The following is a 26,666-nucleotide window of genomic DNA, read 5'->3' as shown; positions in this document are numbered from 1 at the left end:
TTCATGTAATTGCTTTCTTCTGTAGGATTCAAAAATAAGTAGATTATTAGAGAACCTTATAAAGAGTTACCTTGTGATTTGATTTTTAATTAATTTGGAAATTGGGATTGAGTTAGTTTGTAGTAGAGCAAAAATAAAGAGTTGTGTATAGTACATTCCTGGCAGAATGAGGGCTGGCAACCACTGCAGAAAGCTTCCCCTCAGCATAGTTTCCATGAATCTGTATGCGCTGGTTTTCATTAAGAAGCTTTAGAGTTCTCTCGTGTGTTCTTCCAAAATGTCAAGCTTTTATTAAGGTTAGTCTGCAGAACTGTTTTTCACAGGAAGCACATGTTGATTTTTGTACTGCAGGCATCAGATCTGCTATTGGAAGCAAGTAGTGAAATGGTCTGGGTACATGAGGAGGAACCGTGACCAAAGTCTGGGCCGAAATCTGGTTCACTGTGATACAACATTGAATCTCTGCCTCAGTTTCCTGTTTCTAAAGACCAAAGCTTAGCTAATATTTATGAGGCACCCAGGAGAACTGCAAAGGGGTCAGCGGTAGAGGAGAGCTGCAACAAATAGCAGATATGGATTTATTGTGCATGGGGGAAATCTTAGGTGGCTAGATAGTTACCTAGCTCACCAGCAGCTCTACCTCTCCCACTAAAAAAGGTCAAAGAACACAGAAATGGACTTTTCTTGGATAGCAAGCCATCTTAGTACACTGCATTATTTAGATGAGTAGCAAGTCCTCTGCAGCTGATGTTCAGAAGCTGAAAGCTCAGGAAAAGGTAAAAGTGATATGCCATCTTCTTCCTCGCTCTCTTTTTTCTTCAATTTTTATTTATTATTCACAGAGTACTCCAGATGTCTTAAACTTTAATATGTATGTTATGTATGTTGCATATATTTCTAGGTGGAGTTAGCGACCCCAAGACTCTCTCTTCATTAGTAAACACATTCATTCTAACCTGATTCTTATCTGCTATGAAACCACTGTATATATTATTACTATCCACAGATCCCAGGTGTCTCCATGATACTGCCAAACTAAGGCTGAGCTTTCTAAGATGATTATTTTTTCTGCAATTATAGTAGCGAGAGATTTTATCTGTGAAATTCCTGCATAAGGAGATCTGGCACAATGCTCTCAGTTCTGAAGGTAAAGCACATTTTCACATAGACACTAAGAGATTTTGCAAACCACATGAAGTGCACAGATAAGGAACTTGAAAAGCATTACAGAAAGTATCACAGGGATCATTTCCCTTTTACCTCTTCAAAAAACTCATTACTACAAATCTTTCATGTTGGTCTTCCCATCAAAGAGTAACTAAATGTTCTTTGCCAGAAAGGAATAGTTTACATTTTTCCTTACCAACTCCAGCCTGGTTACATTGTTCTGACATTTACAGTGAGTGTTTCACACATAATGACTTTTGCTCTTTCTTAGAACATTAATTTCCTAGCATTTTCCTGTTTTTTTATTAAATATGAAGTTCTACTATATCTCAACAGATCCAATAGGAAGAGGTTTTCTTGTTCTTTTTCATTGTAGTGCTCCCTCACATGCCTGACTCTGTAGCAGAGCTTAAAAAGCATCTTGTTCAAGCCCTGTCATGTTCTCTGTCCCTCCTTTGAATTCATCCATGACTATGGTCCACAGAGCCATGAAATTGCACCCAGGCCTCAAGACTGAACTTCCCATCACCTCTCAGTCTTCTGTCACACACACACATCTCGTCCTTCCACTTCTGCTCCCCGTCTGCCACAGGTCGTAAGGCTCAACAGGGAGCTCGGTGTGCACACCCTGCATAGACAGGAGCTGCAAAGGGCAGGAGAGGCACAGACCACTGGAAGGAAGGTGAAAATATTTCTTAGTTTGTCTGGCCCCCAGGAGAAGTTTTTCCGCTCTCCTCTGCATTCAGGGCCTGAGCAACATCATAGCATGTTTTTTTTCTTCTTTTATCCAGAGTCTCCATAAATCCATTTCTACCTGTCTCATCTTCATCTCACTTTGCCCTCCTAAGCCACTTAAATTACTGTTGTTGCCACTGTACCTAAATACTTCATGAACTTTAATATATTAACACTCATAGGACTTCTGCTATGTGGGAGCTTTCAATGCTTCCGTTTACACACACACACAAAGCGCCCAAGGTCAGGTAGGAAGTCTGTGGCAGAAAAAGCCTGTCCCAAAAGCCAGATGGACCCAGATCAAACCATGGGTGCAGCATCCTCTCTGCATGTAGCCAACTAAGTTTGCCCAAACACTAGCTGCATTAGGATGCTGTTTCCCTGATGCACCCCCAAGGACAAGTACCCTTCCCAAGGACATGCTCAGTCACAGCTCCCCTATATCTTTTGGCAAGGAACATACCCGAGGAGCTGCTGCAGCTTGGCCATCCTGCTCCCCATCTGACCCGCACTCCAGCACACCCGTAGTCTGGGGAAGTTCCCTAGTTTACATTCTCTTTTTTTGTCCTGTTAAGCTGTAAATTGGTACAGTGCCACCTAATTACTCACCAGCTCAACTCCAAACAATTCTCTTTCTATAGCATTTTCTGGTAAAGGCTTCCAGTGATGGATCCTAATGTGTGCATTGCTCATGGCAAGGGTGCACTGCACAACCCCACATTTTTTAAGTTCTGTCTCTTTTTTCTCTAGAAAGGATAGTAATAGTATCAAATATGGTAGAGAATATAGTAAAAGCATCTAAGAGTCCTCCTTATTGCAAAATCCCCATTGGGATTTATTGAAGATAGATACATGAACATGATTTATGTCTCCAAGGAGAGATTTGCTGAAGCTAAAATCAGTATTAGGTCCTGAACTAGCTTTTGGTGCTTCTTGAACATTTTCTTAAGGAAAGGGAAGCAAAATATGAGGGAAAAAATTTATCAGGAAAAAAGAAAAGTCTATTTGCTACTGAACATGACCACCTACTGTGATTGTTGACTGTTTTACTCTTTTCTGGTGTGTTTGATATTCTGTCATCTCTATGATTTTAAACTATTAGTCGCAGTTTCTATATTTTCTAATAGAAAATGGTCCTTAACTGTTAATGCCATCATATTCTGATTATAAGTAAAGATTTTTTCTTTTATTTTTACTTGAAGTGCTAAGTGTTACCAATAACCTATAAAAAACCTCACAATTTAGTACATATATGAGGCAATGCCAAGGTAGTCTCTTCCCTGACAGCCGTATTCAAATGGCCTTAGTATGATTTTTAAGTGTGTAATGTAATGCTTCTCTTCTGACATGTGATGAAAAGAAGAGCAACAAAGATGATTAAGGGAGTGAAGCATCTCCCTTATGAGGAAAGGCTGAGGGAGCTGGGTCTCTTTAGCTTGGAGAAGAGGAGACTGAGGGGTGACCTCATTAATGTTTACAGATACATAAAGGGTGAGTGTCACGAGGATGGAGCCAGGCTCTTCTCAGTGACAACCAATGATAGGACAAGGGGTAATGGGTACAAACTGGAACACAAAAGGTTCCACTTAAATTTGAGAAGAAACTTCTTCTCAGTGAGGGTGACAGAGCACTGGAACAGGCTGCCCAGGGAGGTTGTGGAGTCTCCTACTCTGTAGGCATTCAAGACCTGCCTGGACACATTCCTGTGTAACCTCATCTGGGTGTTCCTGCTCCGGCAGGGGGATTGGACTAGATGATCTTTCGAGGTCCTTTTCAATCCCTAACATTCTGTGTTTCTGCATGTGATTCTTGGGACAAGAGGAGCCGGAACCCCTCTCTCAGTAGCATCAGGTGTTAGCTTTTATTTCCATTAAAAAAAATCATTATTCTAGGTGGGAATGTGGACACTTCACAACTTCTAAATAGCATGATAGCTGTGAAGAACTGAGAGAATAAGCCATTTTCAAGTTGTCTTTTTTTTTGTGAGAAATTTCCCCTTTTCAGACAGGGAAAAAGACATGTTTGAGTTTTTTAACCTCAACACAGCAGCAGGGGGATGCCCGGGCTCCAGCAGCCGGGCCCCTGCTCTCTTCAGGAACACTCTCACCACCACTTGCTGAGCTCTGGGCTGAGGAAACTGCAGTGGGCTGGGCTTGGGTTCTGCTTTTTTAATTACTGAGTCAGAGGGATGGTCTGAGCCAGGTTTGAATAAGCGCTATCTGCAGCTGTGGAATGCTTGTGTGGTAATTAACATGCAGAAGGCTGGGGTGGATTTTATTTTTTTAATTCCCAGATTTCATTTTTTGCCTGTGGAATTTTGAATCTTAGGTTAGTCTTTAAAGGTTGATGTAAAACTGCTTCTTTCGGAGGCAGACGATATTTGGAGAGCTGGAACTTCAGACAGAACTAATCAATCAAATTAAAGTAGGGATTTTACATAGTGTAATAAGTTAGGAAAAAAGAATAGAGCTTTCTCATAAATCATTACTCAATTTGACCATATAAATAGTTTTCGTATAAAAGTTTATGAAAATGTCTATTGTATGTTCCAGGCAAATGAGTATGTGCAATAACTATGCATGCTCATGTCTACTTCACAATTATTATGCCTTTTGAAATAACATATTTTAGGGAACTGGAGAAATAAAAAACAGAGGCCCATTGCAGCAGGGTACACATATTGCTTTGTGGAGAAATGGTTGTTCAGAATCAAATGGACTATTCTAGTTTATGTGGTTTATTTTAAACCTGAAGTATTAAGATGTAGGGGGAAAAAAAAAAAGTCTTTCTGTAACTGAGGATTAAACAACTTTTGTTCTTTTTTTTAATGTCTGAGGCCAAAGTAAATGAACCACAGGAAGTTTTTCCCCACCACATTGCAGTGTCAATTTTCAGTGTGGAAGAGTATGGTCCAAGAGCAAACTCCAATGTAACTTATTTCAGTAGGTATTGCTAGAATGATTTAGACAGTTAGGATAAGATGATAGATTACAGTCTGCACAGTGCAAAGAAGCAGCTTTGTGTGTCTCAGTTTTATTTTAATTACGAAAATTAATTGAGACATTTTTCCGAAGTGACAAGCTACAGAACTGACTGGTGGCCTTCTTCTCATCTTCTGTGCTTCCATCTTCTGTTTTCATCTACTCTTCAAATTTTTGTACAGTGGTAAAGCACACCCTAGTAAGAAAGGCTTGAACTGAACTGCATATTCCTGTAATGATCACTTTTGTTTTCCTCAGTTACCACACCTCTTTTAGCTTATTTGAATTTAAAATGTTTTCTGGAAAAGCCCATGTCTCCATGTAATTATATATGAATCTGTAGCATGACTATGGTATCAATATTGATAGGGTTATTTGGGGACACTGGCTTGGATATTTTGAACTCCTTATTTATAAGGCTCTAGAGTCTTCTTACAAAACTAGTGAGGTCCAGAATAAAACAGTTCTAGGGAGGAAATATATTTCTTTTCTTGCTTGCAAAATATGTGCAAGGAAGAAGTTAAGTTCTCTGTTTATGTCCTTCTTACCTTTCCAAAATAGAAGTTCTCTGAGTTATAAATACAATAAAGGAAATTATGGAAAAAGCTTCACCAAATCTGCACATAAACTACATTGAAAAATGAACACGCAGATGAATCATTTTCCAAAAAGTTTTTTTTTTTTTCCTTTTTCCAAGTAAAAAAAACCTTATTTGTGTTTCATCACATCAATGTTGTAAATAGAAACACACTTTTCATTAGCCAGGTCTTTCCCAGGAAGGTATAAAGTTAATGCTTTGACAGAATTGAAAACAAATTACTAAATCTGCAGTGAGCTGTTATTTTCAGTTCCTGTAACACAGTAATCAAAACTTTCTGAAGAAACTTACTTACTGACTTCTCTAAAGGAAATACTGATTTTCTTACAAACAAGTAAAACTTCAGCCTTGTCTCTACATATCCTGTTGCTTGGCACAATTAAGAAGTAAGGCATATTTTAATAAAACTATAAAGATTTAAGTAAAATCAAACATGTAAAACTTTTTTATTATTATTCTTATTTTTGTTTCTCTTCTCTAAGAAGTTTGTGGTTCTTATATGCCCAGGACAATTTGAAAGTGCACTATCTTGTACTTTGGTCTTACCAGGCCTTATAACTGAGCAAAAGAACAGAAGTCCGACATGAGAAAAAGAAGTGTTAGTAACTGGATAAGTAACATTTATGAATTATTATGAAATAGTTTATTTTTTTGCACAGGATGGTATCTGTATTTTTCTCGGCTTTATCTCTGGTGTTCTTTCAGAATATTGCCAGCTTTTAGTAGTGCTGGTTTTTAGTTCTCCATACAAATTAGCACATATATGTTGGAGTAGATGAGAGTAAGAAAGATGTATCATTACCTGTGTAAAATTAAAAATAATGTTCCAGTTTTCAAGAGTGAATTTTAATTTTGATTGGTTCAGCCTTTGTCTCACCAACCATAAGCCACCTTAAAGACAGCAGAAAGGGCAGGAAGGGGAACTGATTTTCAGGCTTTTTCTGAAAAAAATCAGATTGGACAGCCAGAAATGGAGATGGCCAAAATCACTAGTCAGTTTGGGAAGCCTTAACCCTATATATCAGCACATCACGCTAAGGGAATAACTTGTTCCTTATCACTTCCCTGCAGTCATCCAGTCAGACAGGAGCCTGGCAAGCACTGGTCCACGTGTTGGGCAAATGGATTTCAGAGCTGCTTCCAGGGCACAAAAGTAATTCATGAATGAAAAAACAGACAGTAATAGCTATGTGAACCCTGGAAACAACCCAGGAAAGGTGGTTGGTCTACACGTAGGAATTTGGGGTACTACCCTACAAAAGTTTGCCTGCAGGGTGTGAAGTTTTACCTCCAGTCAGCTTGTAAGTACTTACTTTCTTCATGGTGGGCATGCCCACAGGGGAACTCTACAGCTTATGTCATCCCATCTCATTACCTTTACAACTGGAAGAACCCACCAGGAGGATTTTTCTTATGCAGGTGCCTTTGCCTCAACTGTAAAACGATGTGGTTTCCTGCCCTGAGTCCCCTTACGGAAAAGAGAGTTTGTGTTTCCCAGTTGAACTTGAAACACCATCTAGAATCAGACTGTGCTTGGCGGCCAGGCTGGAAGAGAACCCAGCTTTTATGTTAATGCCCTCAGGGCCTGAAATGACATTATTTTAAGTTGCAGAGAGGCATATTAGTATGATAGTTGTGGGTTATAAAATGTACTTGGTTTACAATAGCCTCCAGAGGCAGTAACCAGCCTGCAGTGTGCTAAATGCACACAGGTGCCTGCACAGGGTGAGAGCCTGAAAGAGCTGCCCGGGGATAGGAAGAGGCAGGAGCAGGTACAGGCATGAGCAGTGACAGAGTCACCACATGTTTTTATTCTATTGCACAGTTCAAAGGAACAAAAAATGTCGGTAATCCTAATAGCTGGTTTAACTAGATTTGTATGGAAATGAGTAAAAGGCTGTCAGGAGAAAGGCAGGAAGGCAGAAGAAGAGGCTGCTGGGGAGCTGTACACACACTCACTGTGGTTAAGCCTAGCACATCTTTGGCTGGCATGGCCTCCAGGCACTTGGAGTTGCTTTCTTACCCCGTCTCTGCCCAGCCAAGTAGGTGTGAGGTGTCCTCGGGCTCTCAGGTGAGTCACTGGTGGGTTCTAGCCCCGGCACGTAACCAGCACTTGCCATAGGGCACCCAACTGGAGGAGCAGCGCAGGATAGGGGCCTCGGGGGTCGTGAGCTGATGAAAATAAACCTCAGTGTGAGTGTGGCTGAGCATAAGCAAATAATTGTCAAAGCATAAATGCACCCTTAGCTTGTCTCTTAGCTTGTTACCTCTTAGCTTGTCTCTTAACCTCAGGCTTCCCAAACAAGAGGCCCTTCCCATGGGCTGGGGTTTGACAGTGTAAACACGAGCCAGGTTAAGGATAGAGCTCCAGGCTCAAGTCCTGGGCTGAACATTTAGTGGGGACACAGCCTCAGCACCACATGTGTTTCCATCTCGGCGGGTATAACCCATAAACAGGCAGCAAAGCAGACGGCAGTAAGCAAGCGTGTGCAGAGTCTTTCCCAAGGAGCACCTCTGTGCCAAAGTAAATTACCATCAGTTGTCATTTCAAGGGGAATAAGCTTCACTGATTACTTTTTGCATATTCTTTCAGAATAAATCCAGATGTTCCTCAGCCCGTGGTATAAACCTGCAACTCACATTTAAAGGCAGGGAAGAAAATTCTCACAAGTAAAAGGATATTGAGTCTTGTTAGTGAATTGGTTTATCTGAAATGACGTATCTGCTAATGGTGATGGGAGTACATTTCTGAATCAGAAAACATTTCCCAAGGTTTTAGACACACGAATATGCAAATTGCCATTCCAGCAATATTAATATTGCACCAGCATGAGTCAAGCTTTTGTTGTTTTTAAAAACAAACAGTAACTTCTTTTCAGGAGAATTGCTCTGAATCACTGTTGAGGTTTGGGTGTTTTACTAGAAAGATATTCTGGGTGTAATTATTTTAATTTTACTTGCTTTCTACCTTTATGTTTCTTGTCTTGGCATGTTTTCAGTCTACAGCCAGGAATCCAGGTTGCAGTGATATATTAGACTTCAGAAGGAAGCAAGTCACTCTATCTAAATCATCTTAGAAATTCTTTTTGGTTATCCAGTCTGTTTGAAATTGTCAGGATGTTTCCTTTTCCTCCCAGCTTATAAGACCTCAAGCATTAGTATCCCCGCCTATATATGTGTTGCTTCCTGCTGAAGGAATATTTATAGCATTTCTGACCTTTGAATGAACTTTCATGAATCAATAACAGCAAAGTGGAAGGAAGCTCAGCAGCAGTTTTCCTCTTGTCAAAGTGTAGCCAACGTTAGGCTTGAAATATCTAAAATATATTAGGAACTATCATAATCACATTTATGCAGCATTTTTGCAGGAAATTTGCAGATTTCTTCAGCCATGTTATGTAGCTACTATCTGAAGAATACATTACAATGCCAGAGACAATGGTGTCATTAATGGGGTTTTAAGTTGTCGTGTATCAGTTTTTACATAGCAGAACTACTACAAGAGGTCTTAACAGCCAGAGCTGGAAAATAATTTTCTTGGCTATATTTTGCCACAGGAAACATGGATTAGAAACTCTCGTTTCTGATTAATGACTTACTGCAACTGAAACACCGTTTATTTTCTCCCACTTCAGATTACAGAAAGAAAACTGATACAGTCACCCCTAAATGTGTGAGCACAAGCAGCCATATGAGATGGTTGGAGATGAGGTTTGCCAGTCCAGATTCATTATCCCTTTAACCCTGCAACTCAGCTATCATAAAGAACCTTTCCTAATTCCTGAGATTTCTGAAGCTCCTTCCAAAAACAAGGTGTTCCCATAGTGAATTAGGCATCTCAATGCTGTTTGCAGCCTCCAAGAATAGGGGAGAAAACCAGGCTTTGAAATTTCCCTTCATTTCATTGCCTAAAAGTGAAGTTCCTAACTTAATTAAATGTTTTCCTTCTCCAGAGCTGGCACCTCTAGAAAGTGCTTCTTGCACTCTCTTTTACCTACCGAGGGAGCCTGGCCAACTAGTTCAGATTGTAACTGTAAAATAGAAGCCCGAATTCTGGATGCATCAAGTTAAGTGAGATGAATCCCATCGCTAGGGGTGACAGTAATAGGTCTCACAGACTGACAGATCTTCTACCTTGTAATTAGCATGAATTTTTCCCGTCAGGACTGTCCCTCGTGCCTTTCCATGGAGGTGGCAAAGCAGGGTCATGCTCTTTGCCGGCGCCTTCTGGTGCTGCTGCAATACATCAGGCTCCTGTTCATAAATGCACTGTTGTTACTCTGAAAATCACCTTCATAATAGTTCCATTTTTCTCTAGTATTTTCCTGATTGGCTGAATGGAGAGAATGATAGCTATACAAATCTTCACAAATTTCAAGAAACTTTTAATAGCAACTCAAAAGAATGGTTTTCCTAAGTTTCTTTTTCTTTATTGTTTGAAGATCATGTCTACTCATTCACCCAGCCTTAAAAATACCAGGAAAATAAAACAAATTTGCTGGAGTTTGACAACTTCTGTTTGACCAAAAGTTATTTGGTCAAAAGTATTTTTAAAAACAGTAAATTAAGGAGATTTTTAATGAATGCTATCATACTTACTATTATCATTAGGATTCTGAAGAAAATCATAGAAGACATTTCCACACAAGTTCTACATGAATTGTTAGTGTCGACTATGATTTTTTTTTTGTTTTGTCTTTGTTTATAAAACACCTTTAATATAGAATCATTTAGGCTGAGAATAAATCCTGTGTTTATTCAAATTATTAGATTCCTAATACTGAAGAATTATTTACTGCCTCTCCCCACATACCTATTTTCCTGGTTTTGATACCTTTTTTCTTCCTTCAAGGACCACTATACTGTCCATGTACATCTTCAGTGCTCTTAAATGTAAAGCTGTCTTGTTATTTCGCTGGTCTTCCAAAATTTGCATTGCATCTTTTAGCAGTCTCTAACTGAGGGAAGTTTGCTCTCTTTGTCTCAGTCTTCTTCATAACACATTTTAAGTAGTTCAAGAAATTCTGTCAAGAAAAATTGAAGTCCTGATATTCTATCTGAGTTAGATCAAAGTACTGTATTGGCTTCCAACCCTGTAGCATAAAACCCACATATTTGATTGAGGCTTCAATAGACAGAAGACCTTAATATTCATACTTCTGATGAAATTCTAGTTTATTGTTTTACTAAGGCTAGTATTTTGGCTCCAGCAAGAAGCTAAAAGGAATTCTTCTGGCCATAGTACATGGATCTGAATGAGCAATAAGGTTACATGGACACCAGGACAGATCCAGCTACTTTGGGACCAGCTAGAAATTAAGCCTGTGGCACAGTTAGGTGATAACCAGGTAGTTTCAGCTTCTGCAGATTTTTTTGGTTCACTGACAGCTGCCAGTGTGGATATATGACAATATGGATTACACCACCAGCAGCAGTATTTTCCACTCGTCCTTTCTTCAAAACTGGATGATAACTGGAACTGCTCATGGTGTGTGCTGATCTAAGGCTGGTGATGGCTCTAAGAGCTACCTCAGTCTGTTTTGTTGTATTTATGTCAGTGTTTAAGCAGTAGGTAATCTGTCTGTGGGGAAAGGTACCCGCTGGCTCTTACAGCCTGTCTTCTCTAATGATTTTGCCTTAGATCTGCAGCAGCTCCTCCATCAGTCTGGTCCCTGTGGTTTCTTGCCTTCGCTGCTGCAAAGCCTGTGACTTTGATTCCTCAGCTCTGCTGTAGCCATTGCAGACAAGGCTCAGCCGCTTCTTTTCTCACAAATGTCTGCCTACCCTCAACTACCAAACACCTTGACTGAACCTGCAGTCAGTACCAGGACTTGAGCCAGACACTGGAGCTGGATTAATGTCAAAATAGACCATGATCTCCAAGTGGTGCACAGGCAGCTTCTCACATGTCTCACAAATACAGGAGTATGGGCTGCTCTTACTAACAGTGGGTGATTTTGCTTGGTGATTTCAGAGAATGACGAGGAGCAGGAGGCTCTGCTGTCACTGGACAAGCCTGGATGGTATTCCCAAGGCAACGCTATCCAGCTTTATGAACTACTGAAGAAAATGACTGGCAAATTGGATCCCAAGGTGTGTTATAAGTGGGAGTAAATCTTTCTGAAAATACCTTGTTTCCATCTAATATTCACCAGAGAAGCTTTCCTTAAAGTTGTTGATGTGATCCATCACAAATTTTTGCTCAGGTTATGCTTGCTGTTGTCTAACAGACTGCAGTCCAGAACTGGAAATAGCATATTAGTCTTCTTATCAGTAGAATATGTTAACTTCTAGATGTTTTATTCCATTTGCATAGTCATGCATTTCAGCAGGCTGGGCAGAAAAACATTCTTCCTGAGGAAACAGGTCACATAGATTAAAAGGTGGCATCAGTGAAAACTAGGCTCATGGGTTTTTAATTACAGGTCTGGATGGGTGAAAATGCCACTGAAGATGGTGGGACCATATTTTCCCTAGTGGGTGATCTACCCTATAGGCACGGAAGAGTTCTGAGTCACCGGAAGATGTTCTATGTTCTCTCATTTTTCCAAAGTTGTCCAAAATTCAATCCCGTTGTGTAGTGTATTTTCTTAGTAGCCTTTTCCACTGCTTCCTGGCAGTTTATTACTGTCAGTCAAAAATCTCAGCGGTGTCCCCTGTGCCGGTCCCAGCTGGGCATCCCTGTCCAATGTCCCTGGAGGGTGAGAGTGAAGAGCGTGTGCAGGACGAGCCTTTTCCTTACAGAGCTGGATGATGATAGAACCCCAAACTGTGACATTAATAATTTCTGTATGTGTCATGGCCAATTGTAAACACAGAGGAGTTTTCATTAGGTTGTTTTAAAGCTCTTTTTCTCTCTCTTTGAAATAGTTTGCTTGTGTTTTTGAACTTTTAATTTGCTGCTACCCCCGCAGGTTGTTTATTTTGGTGACAGCATGCACTCAGATATTTTCCCAGCCCGTCACTATAGCAACTGGGAAACCGTCTTCATCTTAGAGGAGCTTCTAGGGGACAAAGTTACAGTGCCTGTGGAGACTGAATCTGAGCCCTTGGAGAAGAAAGGAAAATATGAGGTAAGGGTTCCTTGCAGATGTGTACTAGAAGAAAAGAAAGGAAGTTGCAAAAAAGTCTCGTGCCACCTGCTCTGAGAGTGAACTTACTTATCTTACCGGGCTGCTCACAGCATCAGCATCCCTCACAGACGTACCCTCCTTGCCACACCAGGTACATCCTGTCCCGGCTTGGCATTGCTTGGGGAACAAAGAACCTCTATCCAGAGCTAAATTGTGGACTCAGAAAGACAGCTGTATGTGCAGTCCCTGAACCAAAAACATAGTCGTCTTTTCAGGAACAATAACCTGCCCTGCACCCTACAAGGAGAGATTTCATGGCGGCTTATCACAGGTCCAGCACCTGAACTCTGCTGAGTTCATGACGTTTCCCTGCATGTCATGGCCAACAGTAAACACAGAGGAATTTTAATTAGGTTGCTTTAAAGCTCTGTTTCCTCTGTGTTAAATACAGTTTGCTTGTGCTTTCCTTATATACAAAGAACTTCTAATTTGCTGCTTCCCTCATAGGTTGTTTATTTTGGTGACAGCTGTGCTCAGATAAGAGGGACTGTTCTGAAGTCTGGTCCAATGCAAACTACTGATAATTTCCTCAGATAAATAATGTGATTTTCAGGTTGATTTCCGCTGGGAAACAGGGCCTTACCACAACTGCCACACTTTAATTCTCCCACAGATGTTGGAAGGTTACTGTGGCTTATCCTTCTCTCTGCTCCTGAAGAACAAAGTAGAGAGACAATGGTGCTCAGATGGTCGAGCACCATCAATTGTACCTCCAGCGTGTCCTATGTAGAAACTACAGTGCAGCTTCACTCTCAATTTGGAGTTTCTCTTCTTTTATTAGGTTCCTAAATAACTAGGTAATTTTCTTCTGATTGCACATATATCTATATATATATATATGTATGCTTTTTGCACTTTGCTTTGAAAAGCATGTAACTTTTTTTCTTTTTAAATAGTTGTTCTTTGTGCTTAAAAAAGTAACTTACTGATAGAAAGACTTTTTTTGTGGGTTGCTTTTATACTAGAGATATTTTTAATCTGACTAAGAAGAGCTTTAAAAGCCCCTCTTTTTTATGGAGAAAAGGATTACTTCAATGTGACTAAAACAATATAGAAGTCACATCTATTTCTCTACTTTTTTAGTAGACTTATCCATTCTTTTCCGCCATTATCCCGATTTCTAAACTAAGGTCAGACGAGGACATTTGTGTCACTGAAAAAAAGGAAATATAATCATTACTGTTTAGGCTTTTTTCGGGGTTGTAGTAAAATAAAAATGAAGACAAACAAACTCAAGCCTTCTATCAAGAAAAATGTGTTTCACAGTAAGAAAAGCAGGGGGTGAAAGGAAGAGTGAGCAGTAGTGCTGCAGAGGTGAATATGTTTTGATTTGACTTAATTAATTATTGCTATAAAAATAATTCATTCTCCTCCATGAATTTGTTCATTCTCTGACTGGAGACTGCTGCATAAAACATCTTGCAAGGTTTGGGGTTTTTATTCAACTATGGTTTCCTAAACACGTTCAATATGTACTTTTGAAGCACACATATTTAAACAAACAGCCAGAACATGTTTCTTCTCCTGAAATACAAAGAAAAAGTTATTGAGTGATGTGTTTCTAAGCCCTTGATGACGATTCATTTTTCTCTTATTGCAATATCTCTGGTCAACTGCTCACAAGATCTATCTTCTCTATCAATGCAGTTATCAAGCAGGAAATTGAGACTTTTAGGCAGGTGCTTGACATTTCACTAACATTGTAGTACTCCTGAGAAGAGATTGCAGTATCTTGGGGAGACACCACCCCTTCCACACACAACCCCTGTTCAGTTTACATCCGCTACCAGTGACAGCAAGTGAGCAAGGGAGAAATGAATTGCGCTGATTAAAGGAACCTGAACCAGGGGAGCCTTGCCAGGTCAGTGGTGTTATTTCATTACCACAGTGCTCACTGGAGTCTGAACAACAGGTCACATCCATATCTCTGCAGTTGACTGGACACCACTAACTTAACAGGACTAGTTCAAAGGGACTCCCTTTACAGGCCTATGAAAGTTTTATTTTCATTCCCCTAATCAACTTCTCCCATTAATCCTTTGGTTAAGAGGAGAGAAAAGCCAACTCAAAGGATTGTACAAAGTCAGGTGTTCTTGGAAAATTAGACACTAACAAATTAGATTTAGTCTTATTCATCAGTCTTCTTATTCATCAGTCTTCTCATTCACTGGCAATTAAAAAAATACACTACTATTGCAGATTTTCAATGCCATGCTGTGTGTGCAGAGAGAAAACTGAAAATGGAATACAAGTTGCAATCCTCCCTTCTATCGATCTTTACCAAATATTATTAAAGAAATAAAGTATTCTAATTTGCAATTGCGTCTTTCAGAAAGAAGTTACCAAAAACTGTTTTCAATTGTTTGACTGGTATTTCATCACTAACGGAGGGGAAGAAAACAACATCCTCACACAAAAACTGGGAGGCTAGTAATTTCCATTTTCATTAGTTTTTGTCTTTTCCCTTCAATTAAAGGCATTATGTGAACCAGATACACATAACTGTGAAATTATGGTAACAACTGCAGTTCTTTCAAGTGTATGAGTCATAACCAAATGAGCAAGAGAATAGCAAACTAAAGCTATTCATGCAATTACTTGGCTCCTAAGTGAATTGCAGCATGCAGGGGGAAAAAAAATACCAAGGATTGTGTTGAAACAAGATTCCCCCCAGATTTGGGGGTTTGTTTGCTTGGCTGGAGGCTTTGTTTTTGCCTTCCGTTCTTTAAATGTGTGATCAATTCCATCAATGAAAACTCGAAGAAAAGCTGGAATTTGTCCCAGGATTTTGAGGGAAACTATTACAGAGGAGCTAGTCAGTTTGTAAAAACCTTTGGCCATAGGAATGAATGGAGCAGTAATGGAAGAATTTATTCACAGTTATAGATTACGTTTTTGCAGTTAGAAGGAAAAGCTACTTTTTACAGTATTGCCTCTGACTCGTTACGGGGGAGGGGACCAGAGCCTTCAGCGCCCCAAATTTCCAGGCCTCACTTGCCTTACCATAGACAAGGCTAATTACTCTGTGCCTTTGGGCTCTGTTGGTCTCTGTTCCCATTTATCTTTAACACAAATCTGACAGTACTTTCAAGAACAACCCCATGGGCTGTTGTGAAGCCTGGTGAGTTAAAGCAATATCCTGAAGTGATTTGGTGTTGGTCTCTTCTCCCAAGTAGCAAGTGATAGGAGAAGAGGAAATGGCCTCACGTTTTGCCAGGGTAGGTTCAGATTGGATATTAGGAAAAATTCTTCATGAAAGCGGTTGTCAGGCATTGGAACAGGCTGCCCAGGGAAGTGGTGGAGTCACCATCCCTGGACATGTTTAAAAGGCGTTTAGACAAGGTTCTTAGGGACATGGTTTAGTCCTAGAGTTAGGTTATAGTTTGACTTAATGATCCTGAGGGTCTCTTCCAACCAAAATTATTCTGTGATTCCATTATTCTATTATTTTATTTTAAAGTCTGCTTATAGTGATTCATATTGTAGTTCAGGTACAGTGATCGTAGGTGAAATGTTTTATATTTGCACATGATTTGTGGGGGACACGTTCTGTCCAAAATTTAGACCAGTGGCAAGCTTTCCCATTTGCACACCCAGCATGAGTGTGTTGTTCAGGTGAGCATAGTTGCTGTGACCAGCACAGCTGTCCTAGTGGAAACACCTCAAATACTTGCTGTTATACTGGCAGAACCATATTTTGAGCATTGATTTTTTTCTGGCACAAAGGGTCAGTGGTGGTGCTGTTACTACCTTGGCACAAAGCACACAGCCATCAGTACCATCCGTCATATTGGATGCAGTAAAGTAATCCTAGTGATCTGCACTTGATACAAAGACGATGATGCAAATGGCAAATCTCAGTCTAAATAATGCCTTTAAAAATACTAACAGCTTGATTTTTCACTCCTGTCTCCTTTACATCCTTCTTTCTTTCATCTCTTTACCAAATGTAGAAAAACTTCAGAGCACAGCTCCCTTCCTATTTGTATTTTAGAAAGGTCATTTGTAAGCTGACAAATCAGTGTTACCCAAGGGTCCTATTAACAGATTCTGTCTGCTCTGTTAACAGACCCTATTTGTCTGCTGTTAATAAAGCAAAAGTGATAGTAAATATTCCAGGTGGTTCAACTTAATGGAAAGTCCTGGGACTTGGAGAATAGTTTGTGCCATCTCATTTCTCTGAAGTCTAACCATAGTCTTTGAGGCTTTGTACCTTGGACAGGCACAATCAACAGCTGACCTGCTACTGTCTGACCAATATGCCTGGGAGCAAAACTGCATGCTTGGGGGGTTTGCATAAGAAAGAGGGATTTCTCAGCACTTCCCAGGATCTGCTGTCCTGCTGCAAGAGCAAACCCCTTGTCTGGGGACTAGAGGGATGGCTGGTGAACCTTCCAGAGCTCCTCACCCCTACTGTTGAATGTGTGCCTCCAGGCATGTGAGGTATTAACAGAGGACTTGTGCCTCTTTTCACAGATTTATAGATTTGTGGTACATAGTCTGTCCTTTCTTGCAAGCTACAAATGCTGAAGATGAACATATGGACATCTTCTAGGCATCAGCTGGGGATGGCAGGGGGAGCGATATCTGATACTTCCTAAGGATATGGACAAAGTTTTGCCAGCTCTTTTCAGATTTGAGATCAAGATTGAACCTACCAAACCACCCCTGTCATGTGGAGATAAGCCAGTAACAAAATTACAGGAGCTCTCTACCAGGTGATTTGATGACAACTTATATCTACCTGGGTTTGGTTTTACTAAGGGCTCAGACTGTAAATCCAAAATGTAACTCCCTTCTTCCTTAACAAGGAAAAAAATCCCACTCTGAAAATCAGACCTCTGAAAGAAATCAATTCATTTCCTTACATTGCAATTTAAGTTGTTTGTTGAACCAATTATACACTTCAAAAAGCAGAAGCCTCATATTTTTTCTCTTGTCAATAAACAAGGCCCTGTCTTTTGTGTAAATGCTTATGTGAGCCAGTACTGTGGTTCTTGTTTTGACTAATCACCTGAACAGCTGTAACAGCTTTCAGAGTTTTCTGCATGTGTCGTCCAGATGGCAAACGGATTCTAATTCAGCATAGCATCTACATTTAATTATAACGGATGCAAAGTCTTGGGATTTGCATGGAGAGATAAGATTTGGAAAAAAAAACTAAGATGCTGACCCTATGTGTGAAGAGAAGGGAAAAAAAAAAAAAAGAGCCCAGCTCTTAACTGCTTGTTTTGAAACAAAAGATATGGGGTTTGTTTTCCAACCTAGTTAGGTCAGAAGACAGAAACCAATAACTGTATTTGCCCAAGTCAATACTTCCTCCCCACCCCCAGCTGTGCTCAGAGAAAACCTGTTATGCAGAATCACAAAAAGAATGGTTCTGTGTTTACTGACGTGGTCTGTTTGGCTGGATCAACACTTTTCTTGTAATCAAAACCCACAGACCTCTATCGTAAACACAAATTATTCCAGCAGATTCTCAAAACTAGTAAGAAAGGGGTTAAATGGAAAATAAAAGTACAAAAGTTCACAGATCTGAAGGCACACGTTAGAATATCTGTTCTTCTATGCTGTGCTGGCCAGAAAAGTTACTTTGCACACAAATTACTTTAACAGATTTTTCTATAGTGTAGTTCACAATTTTGTTTCTGATTTTTTCATCTTTCTGTAGAGGCCTCCAGGAGCTTTTTTCTCTCTGCTCATGGTAATATATAGCAAGTTTCAAGATGAACTGCTAAATAAAACAGTTTTCCCAATGCTGCTTTAATGCTTTCTTTAAAGCATAATGAGTCAATATGTTGTTGTCCAAAAAGACACATGAAAAAAAATCCATTTTTCACAGTTTGCTAGGCAGTTGTATGGCTCTCCATGGGTCCTCTGGCTGTGTTCTCACTCATTCTTCAGCTCAGAAGTAGCATGACACAGGTGGAGTGATGTGTTCTTTGCAGCTACTCCGTCCAGCACTGGGAGACTCCTTTCTCCTGGGAGGAGTTACAGGCTGTGCCACCACTACCCAGCTTCTCCAGCAGAGAAAGGCAGCAGGCCATTCACACTGTCAAAAATAGGAAAATGGGGAAAAGAGAAGATTTTTTAAAGGGAAAAATATTTAAAGCCAACTTTTTATGTCCTAGGGAATCCACAAATTGCATAAGCAAGAGCTTGGGGAGTTATGGGATGAAGATTGTTATTGTTTTTTCTTTATAATATTTCAAAGTCACATTGATCTTGAGACACAATACAGTTTTCCCAGAAAATCAGAGGAACACTAGAGTTCCTTAAAATGATAGTTGTGGTTGGATCAGGAAAGGAGATTTTTTTTCTCTATTACATATTTCTCTATTTTTCTTTCAGGGAGGCCAGCTGAAAACTCCTTACTTTATATCTGAACAATGGGGCTCTTACTTCATGGACAGATTGCCAGGGCTGGAAAATGCAGAGGAAACTTTAGTTCGCACGTGGTCCTGTAAATGTATAAGCACTTACAGCACTATTGCAATCCCTAGTCTTGAAGCAATAGCAGGTAAGGAAGATGGCTTTTTTTTTCTAATGAGCATGTAGTATTCATAGTAACTTTGTAATACTGTAGATCTATTTTTGAGATTACGTGTATCCAAAAGACATTCAAAAATGCTCTGTTCATATCGCACAACCATTAATGGTAGTGGCTGTTAAGTACTTTGATGTTTGTGCTTTTAGAGTTGTCTGATAACACCAGTTTTTTGTTTGTCTCTGCACATGTTAGATATTGAATTTATGCTATGTTAGAAGCCATTCTGTGGCTTGCTTTGGAAGTGTTGGCCTAGACGAAGCACATCGGTCAGCCACACTCTGTGAAACTCTGCCCGAACCACAGCTCCACTTGCAGGGCCAGCAAAGGCTTTAGACCACAAACATGCCACCAAGTTTCCAGCTACAGATGAAGGGGTGAGAACCAGAAAGGCAGGTCTGTATAAATTAGTGAGTAGTATCACTGCCTGTCATCGGTGGTGGAGCCCCTGCAGAGTCTGTTCCTCCATGAGGAGGGACGCTGTGTGCCATCCCTTACTGTGTAGGACCGGTGCTGGGACAGGGGCTGGCGTCTGGAAAACTTATACCCCAGAGCTGAAGGACAGGGGAGAAATAACGTTTTTAAGTTGCAGCTGTGTGCAGGCTCAAAGCTGAAGATAGGAGAACATCTCTGGTTTCTTAGAGAGAGAGGTATTTCTTGTTTGTTTGTGCAGAAGAGCAGATGTTCATTATCATGGATGTTGAGGAATTCCTGAGTCCTCTTGAATACCTTGTCTGACTCCTGTCACAGCAAGCTGTGAGAGCCCCTGCTTTGCCAAGCCCTGAAGATTTTGTCTGCAGTTGTAGTCTTAGCTTAGCTGCAGCTATTCAGGAATAACTAACTAGAGAGATTCAACAGGATTATGCGAGTATGATGTGCTCCAGCTTTTCCTTTTCTATTCATCTACTTTAATTACCAGCACAGGACTTTTCACTGCCAACCTGCAAAAAAGCAGGCCTTCCCTGGAGGTGTCCTGCACCCTCCACGGAGTTGTGGACTCACTATTATTAATATCTGACCTGGCCTTTGTGCATCTACACAAGCGATAGCCAGTGCCACGTATAAGCAAATAACCCAACAGCTTGCAATCTGCAAAAATATTTGGTGAAAGGCAGACAATTGCTGCTCCAACTATAAAACTGATTCTTGTTTGAATGCAACCTTATGTCTGTGCATAAAGAACAGCTTGGTTTGCTTCTCAAGACACATTTTTCATTGAAAAAGATTATTCCAAAAATTATTCAGCATTATTCAATACTAGTAGTGTTTTACAAAATAACTCAGTTTTCATCAAAGTCCATATAAAAACTCTTTTGAGAGCATTATTAGAAATTCATTTCGGGTAATAAAAAAGCCTGTTTCCTTTTTTTTTTTTTAATAGAGGAAATATTTTAAAAAATGTGAAAAATAAGCTGGAATAGAAACAACTTTGAAAGTTCTCTTTTTTCACCAACATGTTTTATATTTGGTGCAGATGCCTTCTAATAGTTTTACCTGAAGAATGTGTATATGGAACTAAAGGGAAGGACCTGATACTTACCAAAGAGCATTGCAGGGAAAGGATCTCACAGAGAATGCTGCTCTTGCAGGTTTTGGGCATTCAAAGTATAAAATAACAGACCATAGACACAGATTGTATGTATAATTAGTAAAACAACCGCTTGGTGATGAAATAATCCAATCCCTCCTTAAGTAGCTTTCTGTGCTAATACACTTCTGTCCTCATCTTTGGTTGAAAATTCAGTATCTGACTCGAAGGGGGGTTGCATTCAAAGGTGCATCAGAAACCCTGAATCCTTATCTCACCTCTGACAAGGAAAGTATTAGTGAGATTGCAGATTTTACTGCATCACAGCTTGTCATCTCAGCTCCTGTGGCAGTCCTTGAAGAGGAACTGACATTTTACTTGTGCATGAAAAAGGACACTTTGTTTATCACTGAAATTTCCCAAAGAACAGAAAGAATCTTCTGTAATACCTTCTCTGTACTTTCCTGAGTTTGGAGAGGAGAACAGATAAAAGTCAATTAACCCCCTTCGTTTAAGACATTATCAGCTTGACATTAAGACAACATAAAAAAAAGTTTAACTGAAGAGCACTGTTACGGTTATATCTTTGTAACATTAGGAAGATATTAGTTAAGTTGGAAGTTTGCTAAACATTTCATAGGTCTTGCATGAGCTAATTCTCCTTACCCATTTTCAGTAAGCAGGAAAGTTTTTCTTAAGTATTAAAAAGCTGATGTGCGTATGATTATATTGACAGTATATGGTTGATAGAATAATGCAACACTCCTCCTCCTATTCTAAATGCCTCATTCACAAGTCCATCTGTTTCTTTGCTTTTCTGCTATTTAATGTCTCCTCATTTGTAGCTCCCTTACAGTTTTTGTCCGTTTTCAAGCCCAGTAATATTGGAAGCCAAATTTTCCAAACCAGGATCCATTACCAAGGGAATGTTAGATTCAAGTTCACACATTAAAATTAAAAGGTGTAGGGGTCTGTCTGAAAAATGGTGTTTTGCATAAACCACGGTTTCTAATACAGCCTCCTCCACTTCAGGAAGTTTGGTATAAGACAAGTAGAGGCAGGTACTTTTATCTGTCATACCTGCATAATCTGAACTTTACCTGCAAGGAGCAGGTGACCTCTCTTGTGTGGCCTTTTGATCAAATTTCCTGATACCCATTTAAATAATATGTCCTGTGTCACGTAGGCATTCCAACAATAACTGCAGAAGGTCTCTTTGACTGAGAACATAAAATATAAATAACATTTTATTTACTAAACAAGTTTTTGGAGAAAAATTCACTAAAATAACTAGCCAGGGCTAGCATTTTAGGTTGATATTTAACAATTATTCAATTCTAAAAGTTTTATTCATATTTCAAGCTAATGCTTTTACTTTGATTCAGATCATGGTTGGTATTTTTATAGAAGTCCCAGTTCAGAATATTCCATTATGAGTAGCTGTGGAATTTTAGGGTTCATGCTGGAATTTGGTGAGTTTGCTTTGTTTCTTGTTTGCAAATAAAATATTAAAAAAGAGGGCCCTAAATCCTAGAAAAGAGAACCCAAGAAGCTTTTAAACTTCATGACTGTTAACCTAATCTCCTGAATGTGTCTTACAGCCTCTGAATGGTGAGGTTTGTCATAGGATTAAAAATCACTACAAGCAAGAGTGAGGGATGTTGCAACTCAAGAAAACTGCATTTCAGAGAAGTATTAGTGCAAATATAAATATTTTATGGAGACAGAGTTAATTTCACACTTTGGCGATTTGATAACCAAGCTTGTGTCATGCATGAGGATAATGTGTTCTTTTAAATCTTGCATGCTATATGAAATCCGATCATGCTTTGCCTGTATGGTATTGGTGCATAAGTTTTTCTTCATGCCTTATTATTATTTCAATTAGCTAGTACAAGAGAAAAATCTGTTATATTTTGCCAAAGCTGTCTCTTTAAAGACCCTACAGATCTGTACCCTGCCACTTGCTGCAGGAGTTCGAGTCATCAGCCTGCTTGCTGTATAAATATAATGATGAAATTGCCAGTGAACCATGGCAAAGAAGTTCATGTTTCTGCTTAGAGTGGCAAATTATCTGCACAATGGAAAGCCCACAGCAGCTGTGGCTGAGGCACAACATGTGGGTCTTAGATACATGGGTCTGCCCGTCACAGATCAACTACAAATTGCAAACCTCACACTCTTCATCATATGTTTTAAAAGTGAATGCCCTTGAAGAGTCAATTATTACCACAGAAGTCATGAATTTCACTAAGCAGGTAGCCATGTACTCCCTTATATATCCTGAAAAATACCATTCATATTTACTGCTAAAATGAAAAAAAAATCCTCCATACTTTAATACATTAGTCAGTGGTTTTTCATTGACATTCCATCATTTAAATTCAAATCCAGCTCCTATTAAAATTAAATTAGTCTTTCCTGTAACTAGAGTGATAATTATGTACTCTTACTTACTCAAATAATACAATAGCATATAATTTCCTTAAATGTATAGAACTATCTATATCATATATTACTTGTTAATTAGTAGTAATCTTTTATATTTGAAGCCTTACCTCACAACCACGCTTTTACTTACCAGCTTCAGTGTAAAAATGTATCTATACAATATCAGCTCAAGACTGCTTTGAGGATTTTAACTGCTTTGGGGCTTAGCTGCTGTAAATGCTATATAGTTGCTACTGAATATAGTTGCTACTGAAAAGCCAAAGAGGTAATTTTTATAAAGAAACTTTTGGTAGAAGAAATGGATTTTTAAAAAATTGGTATACATATACAGCAGGAACATTTCTGAGGTCTTTTGGTTCTGAGTTTTTGGCACAAGTGAAAAAAAAACAGGTAGCAAAGATAATTGACTGGAGAGATGATGCATGTTCTGAATGTATGAACAGCATCTTTCTCTGTGTGTAAATTAAAGAGGACCAGATCATGTAGATCTGATTCATCTGTTCCCAAGAAACCAGTTTCAGTGTTTTTAATTTAAGAGAAAGAAAAACATGCTCAGCAGGAGAGACAGATATAATTAATTTATTTTTTCAGCTGCAAAATACAACTGAAACTGACAATAAACTTCATTTCAGCCATAACAAATTATTATTCAATAAAACAGAACTAGCTTGTAAAAAGTCTTCAAGACCCAGTTATTTCCCAAAGGGTCTGAAACCCCACCTTTCCCAAAGGATTTGACTACTTGGTAGTAATTTTCAACACAGAAAGGACAGCTTTCAGTGTATTACAATTTGTTCAGCCTCTCCTTCCTCCTCCAGAAAGGTGTATTCACTTGTGCCCCTGAAGGCCATGTCAAATCATGCAGAACCCAAAAGATTACTTCCTGGCCAATAACTGACAGAAATGTTCTGCCATCGTTATTCTGCTCTGTGAGATGTCAAAGTACAGCCACCTCTGAAAGATTAAAGGGAGAACTCATGAGCAATTCATTAAGAAAGGGGGAACCACTCAGACATTTCTGCTTTAAAGTTATCCTTCAACTCAGGCAGCATAATTTCATTTACAGGCTGTAATTGAAGCTATAATTGGGTTTTGACTAGATTGTAGACTTATGGGGTGAGTTTGGATTGCTTCTTTAAAAACCCTGGTGGTAATACAAAGTGTTGATAATTTTTGAGTGTGAAAAACAGTGAAAGTAAGTAAGTCACCAAGTATTGGAAATATTTATTTGACCAGGTTGGAATTTTACATAACCTGCAATTTCACATGTATAAGAAAAAGTTGCTGGAAGCATTTATGTACTCTGGATTGGTGCCTAACGTATTTCCTCTCGATTAAGATGGTAAAACACACACAATAAACAATGTAGGCTTTGTCTTCACTACTTAAAAAGCTTAATGTGTGACTGTGTGTGGCTTTTCACCTTAAGGTAAGCAATGTTTGTCACTCATCCAGAAGAAAGAATAGGGAAAGGGAAAGAAAACATTTGTTCTACAAGAGAGGGGAACGTGACAAATTTAACTCAACTTCGGAGAGTAAGGCTGATCTTGGTGAGTCTACCTGAAAATGAAAGTAAAGGGGTATATCGTCACTGCATTTATCTTAATACAGCTCCTTCACAGTATCAAAATGCAACTTATTTACTTTTATTAATCAGTCAGAAATGCCTGTAATCTCAAACAATTTCTTATTTTCAGGCTAACTTCTTCACCTTACCTCAGAAGCCCTTCCCACTGCTCTTAGACCCAGGATGAATCATTCAGACAGACATTAATTAACAGATCCCTGAAAGAATAATACCTGCTAGTGGGATCTTGGCATTCTGTTAGGATTTTTTTAAATTAAGTCTTCGTCTAAATATTTTTAAATAGTACAGTCTAATATTTTATTTTGACCATTTCCAGATCAAGCGAAGAACCACATAGGGCTATTTTCTCAAGGGACCTCAAAAAATGACCATTTAAACTAAAACAAAAAAGAGATAAATTTCCCTCTTGTACAAATTTTCTCATATAAACACAAAACAGCAAAGGAATTTCTCAGGCTTTCCTTCACTGCAGACTCTGTCAGGCTCAGATGCAAGTTCAGTACATAGCTGTTTTGCTCAAGCCGGGGCCAGCAGTCCCTTGGCCAGAGGGTACACCCAAAGTAACGTGAATTGTTACTGCCAAGATAACTGTGGTGAAACTGCATGCCATGGGCAATCACAACAGCCATGATGGGATGGTCTCTCCATACCCCAGGCACTCATCCCTCTGCAAAACTGACAGCGAGGCTGCTGCTCCACATCTCCCTGCAGTCTGCCACTTGGCTTTTCTCCCATGTCACCCTCTTCCATGTTAGATATGGCAGAAGGGTAACCAGTAAAGGACCCCAATGGCAGGAAAGCTGTTCTTCAGGACAAGTTCGTGCTACAGATGTCTGCTGGCAGAGCCACAGGCGTTATCTCAATACACCTCAATACACCTCAATACACCCAATACACCTGTGTTGGCAAAAGCTTCTACATTAAAGGTGCAATTAAATGAGCAAACCTGCACTTTCGCTGAGGCTAGTTGTAGTCTTTATTCCAAGGTGCCCAGGAATCATAGAATCATAGAATAGTTTGGGTTGGAAGGGACCTTCAAAGGTCATCTAGTCCAACCCCCTGCAATGAGCAGGGACATCTTCAACTAGAGCAGGTTGCCCAGAGCCCCATCCAGCCTGGCCTGGGATGTTTCCAGGGGCATCTACCACTTCTCTGGGCAACCTGTGCCAGTCTTTCAGCATGCTCATAATAAAAAAATTCTTCCTTATGACCAGCCTGCATCTGCCTGTCTTTAGTTTAAAACCATTACCCCTTGTCCTATCACAACAGGCCCTGCTAAAATATCTGTCCCCATCTTTCTCACAGGCCTCTCTAAGTACTGGAAGGCTGTAATGGGGTCTCCCTGGAGCCTTCTCTGCTCCCAGCTGAACAACCCCAACTCTCTCAAACCTGTCCTCATAGGAGAGGTGGCTCCAGCCCTCTGATAACTGGCTCATATAGCACACTGCAAGTGCCAACTACCTCCTCCTCCTCCTCCTCCAGCAATGACTTTCATGTAACTGATAACAGGAATGCTTTTGTTGTGCTGAATTCACTATTTCAGGAGCTTTGTTTTAGTACAGCAAACATCTGACCTCCTGTTTAGGAAAATCAGCCTTAGAAGTTTTGCTAAAAATAACTGCTTTCAGATAAATCCACTTGTGACCTTGAGGGGTTTTTTTTTGTTTTTGCCATTAGTATACTCCTTCACATTCTGAGCCCTTGCTGCAAGTGCTGCTTTGACTGTTATAAAATATAAATGGGTCAAGAGATAAAAACACTTAGCATTTAAAAGAAAACCAACACCTGTTACAGTTTACGTGCAGACTGGCAAGTCAGGTCACTCAATAGCTCAGCCGAACTGATGAGCTCCCCTGCAGCAGTTGTGCTTTCTCCACTGTTGAATTATTTGTTGGAAATTGTTACCATTACAAAATTAATTTTTTCCTTTTTTTTCAA

The 26,666-nt window shown here is 39.6% G+C and overlaps 1 protein-coding gene across 1 annotated transcript in view; it reads left to right on the top strand.

The window, feature by feature from the left end:
* Positions 1–26,666, top strand: part of LOC309438129 (dermatan-sulfate epimerase-like) — a 186,778-nt gene that overhangs the window by 105,896 nt on the left and 54,216 nt on the right. The window contains 3 exon segments of the mRNA XM_082049077.1: positions 11,456–11,574; positions 12,396–12,554; positions 18,966–19,134. Coding sequence (XP_081905203.1) covers positions 11,456–11,574; positions 12,396–12,554; positions 18,966–19,134 — 447 coding nt within the window.

The sequence above is a fragment of the Streptopelia decaocto genome (assembly GCF_964273445.1).
Source record: "Streptopelia decaocto genome assembly, chromosome: 3".
NCBI lineage: Eukaryota > Metazoa > Chordata > Aves > Columbiformes > Columbidae > Streptopelia > Streptopelia decaocto.
Note: the sequence above shows the minus strand (reverse complement) of the source record. Positions and strands in the feature narration are given on the sequence as shown.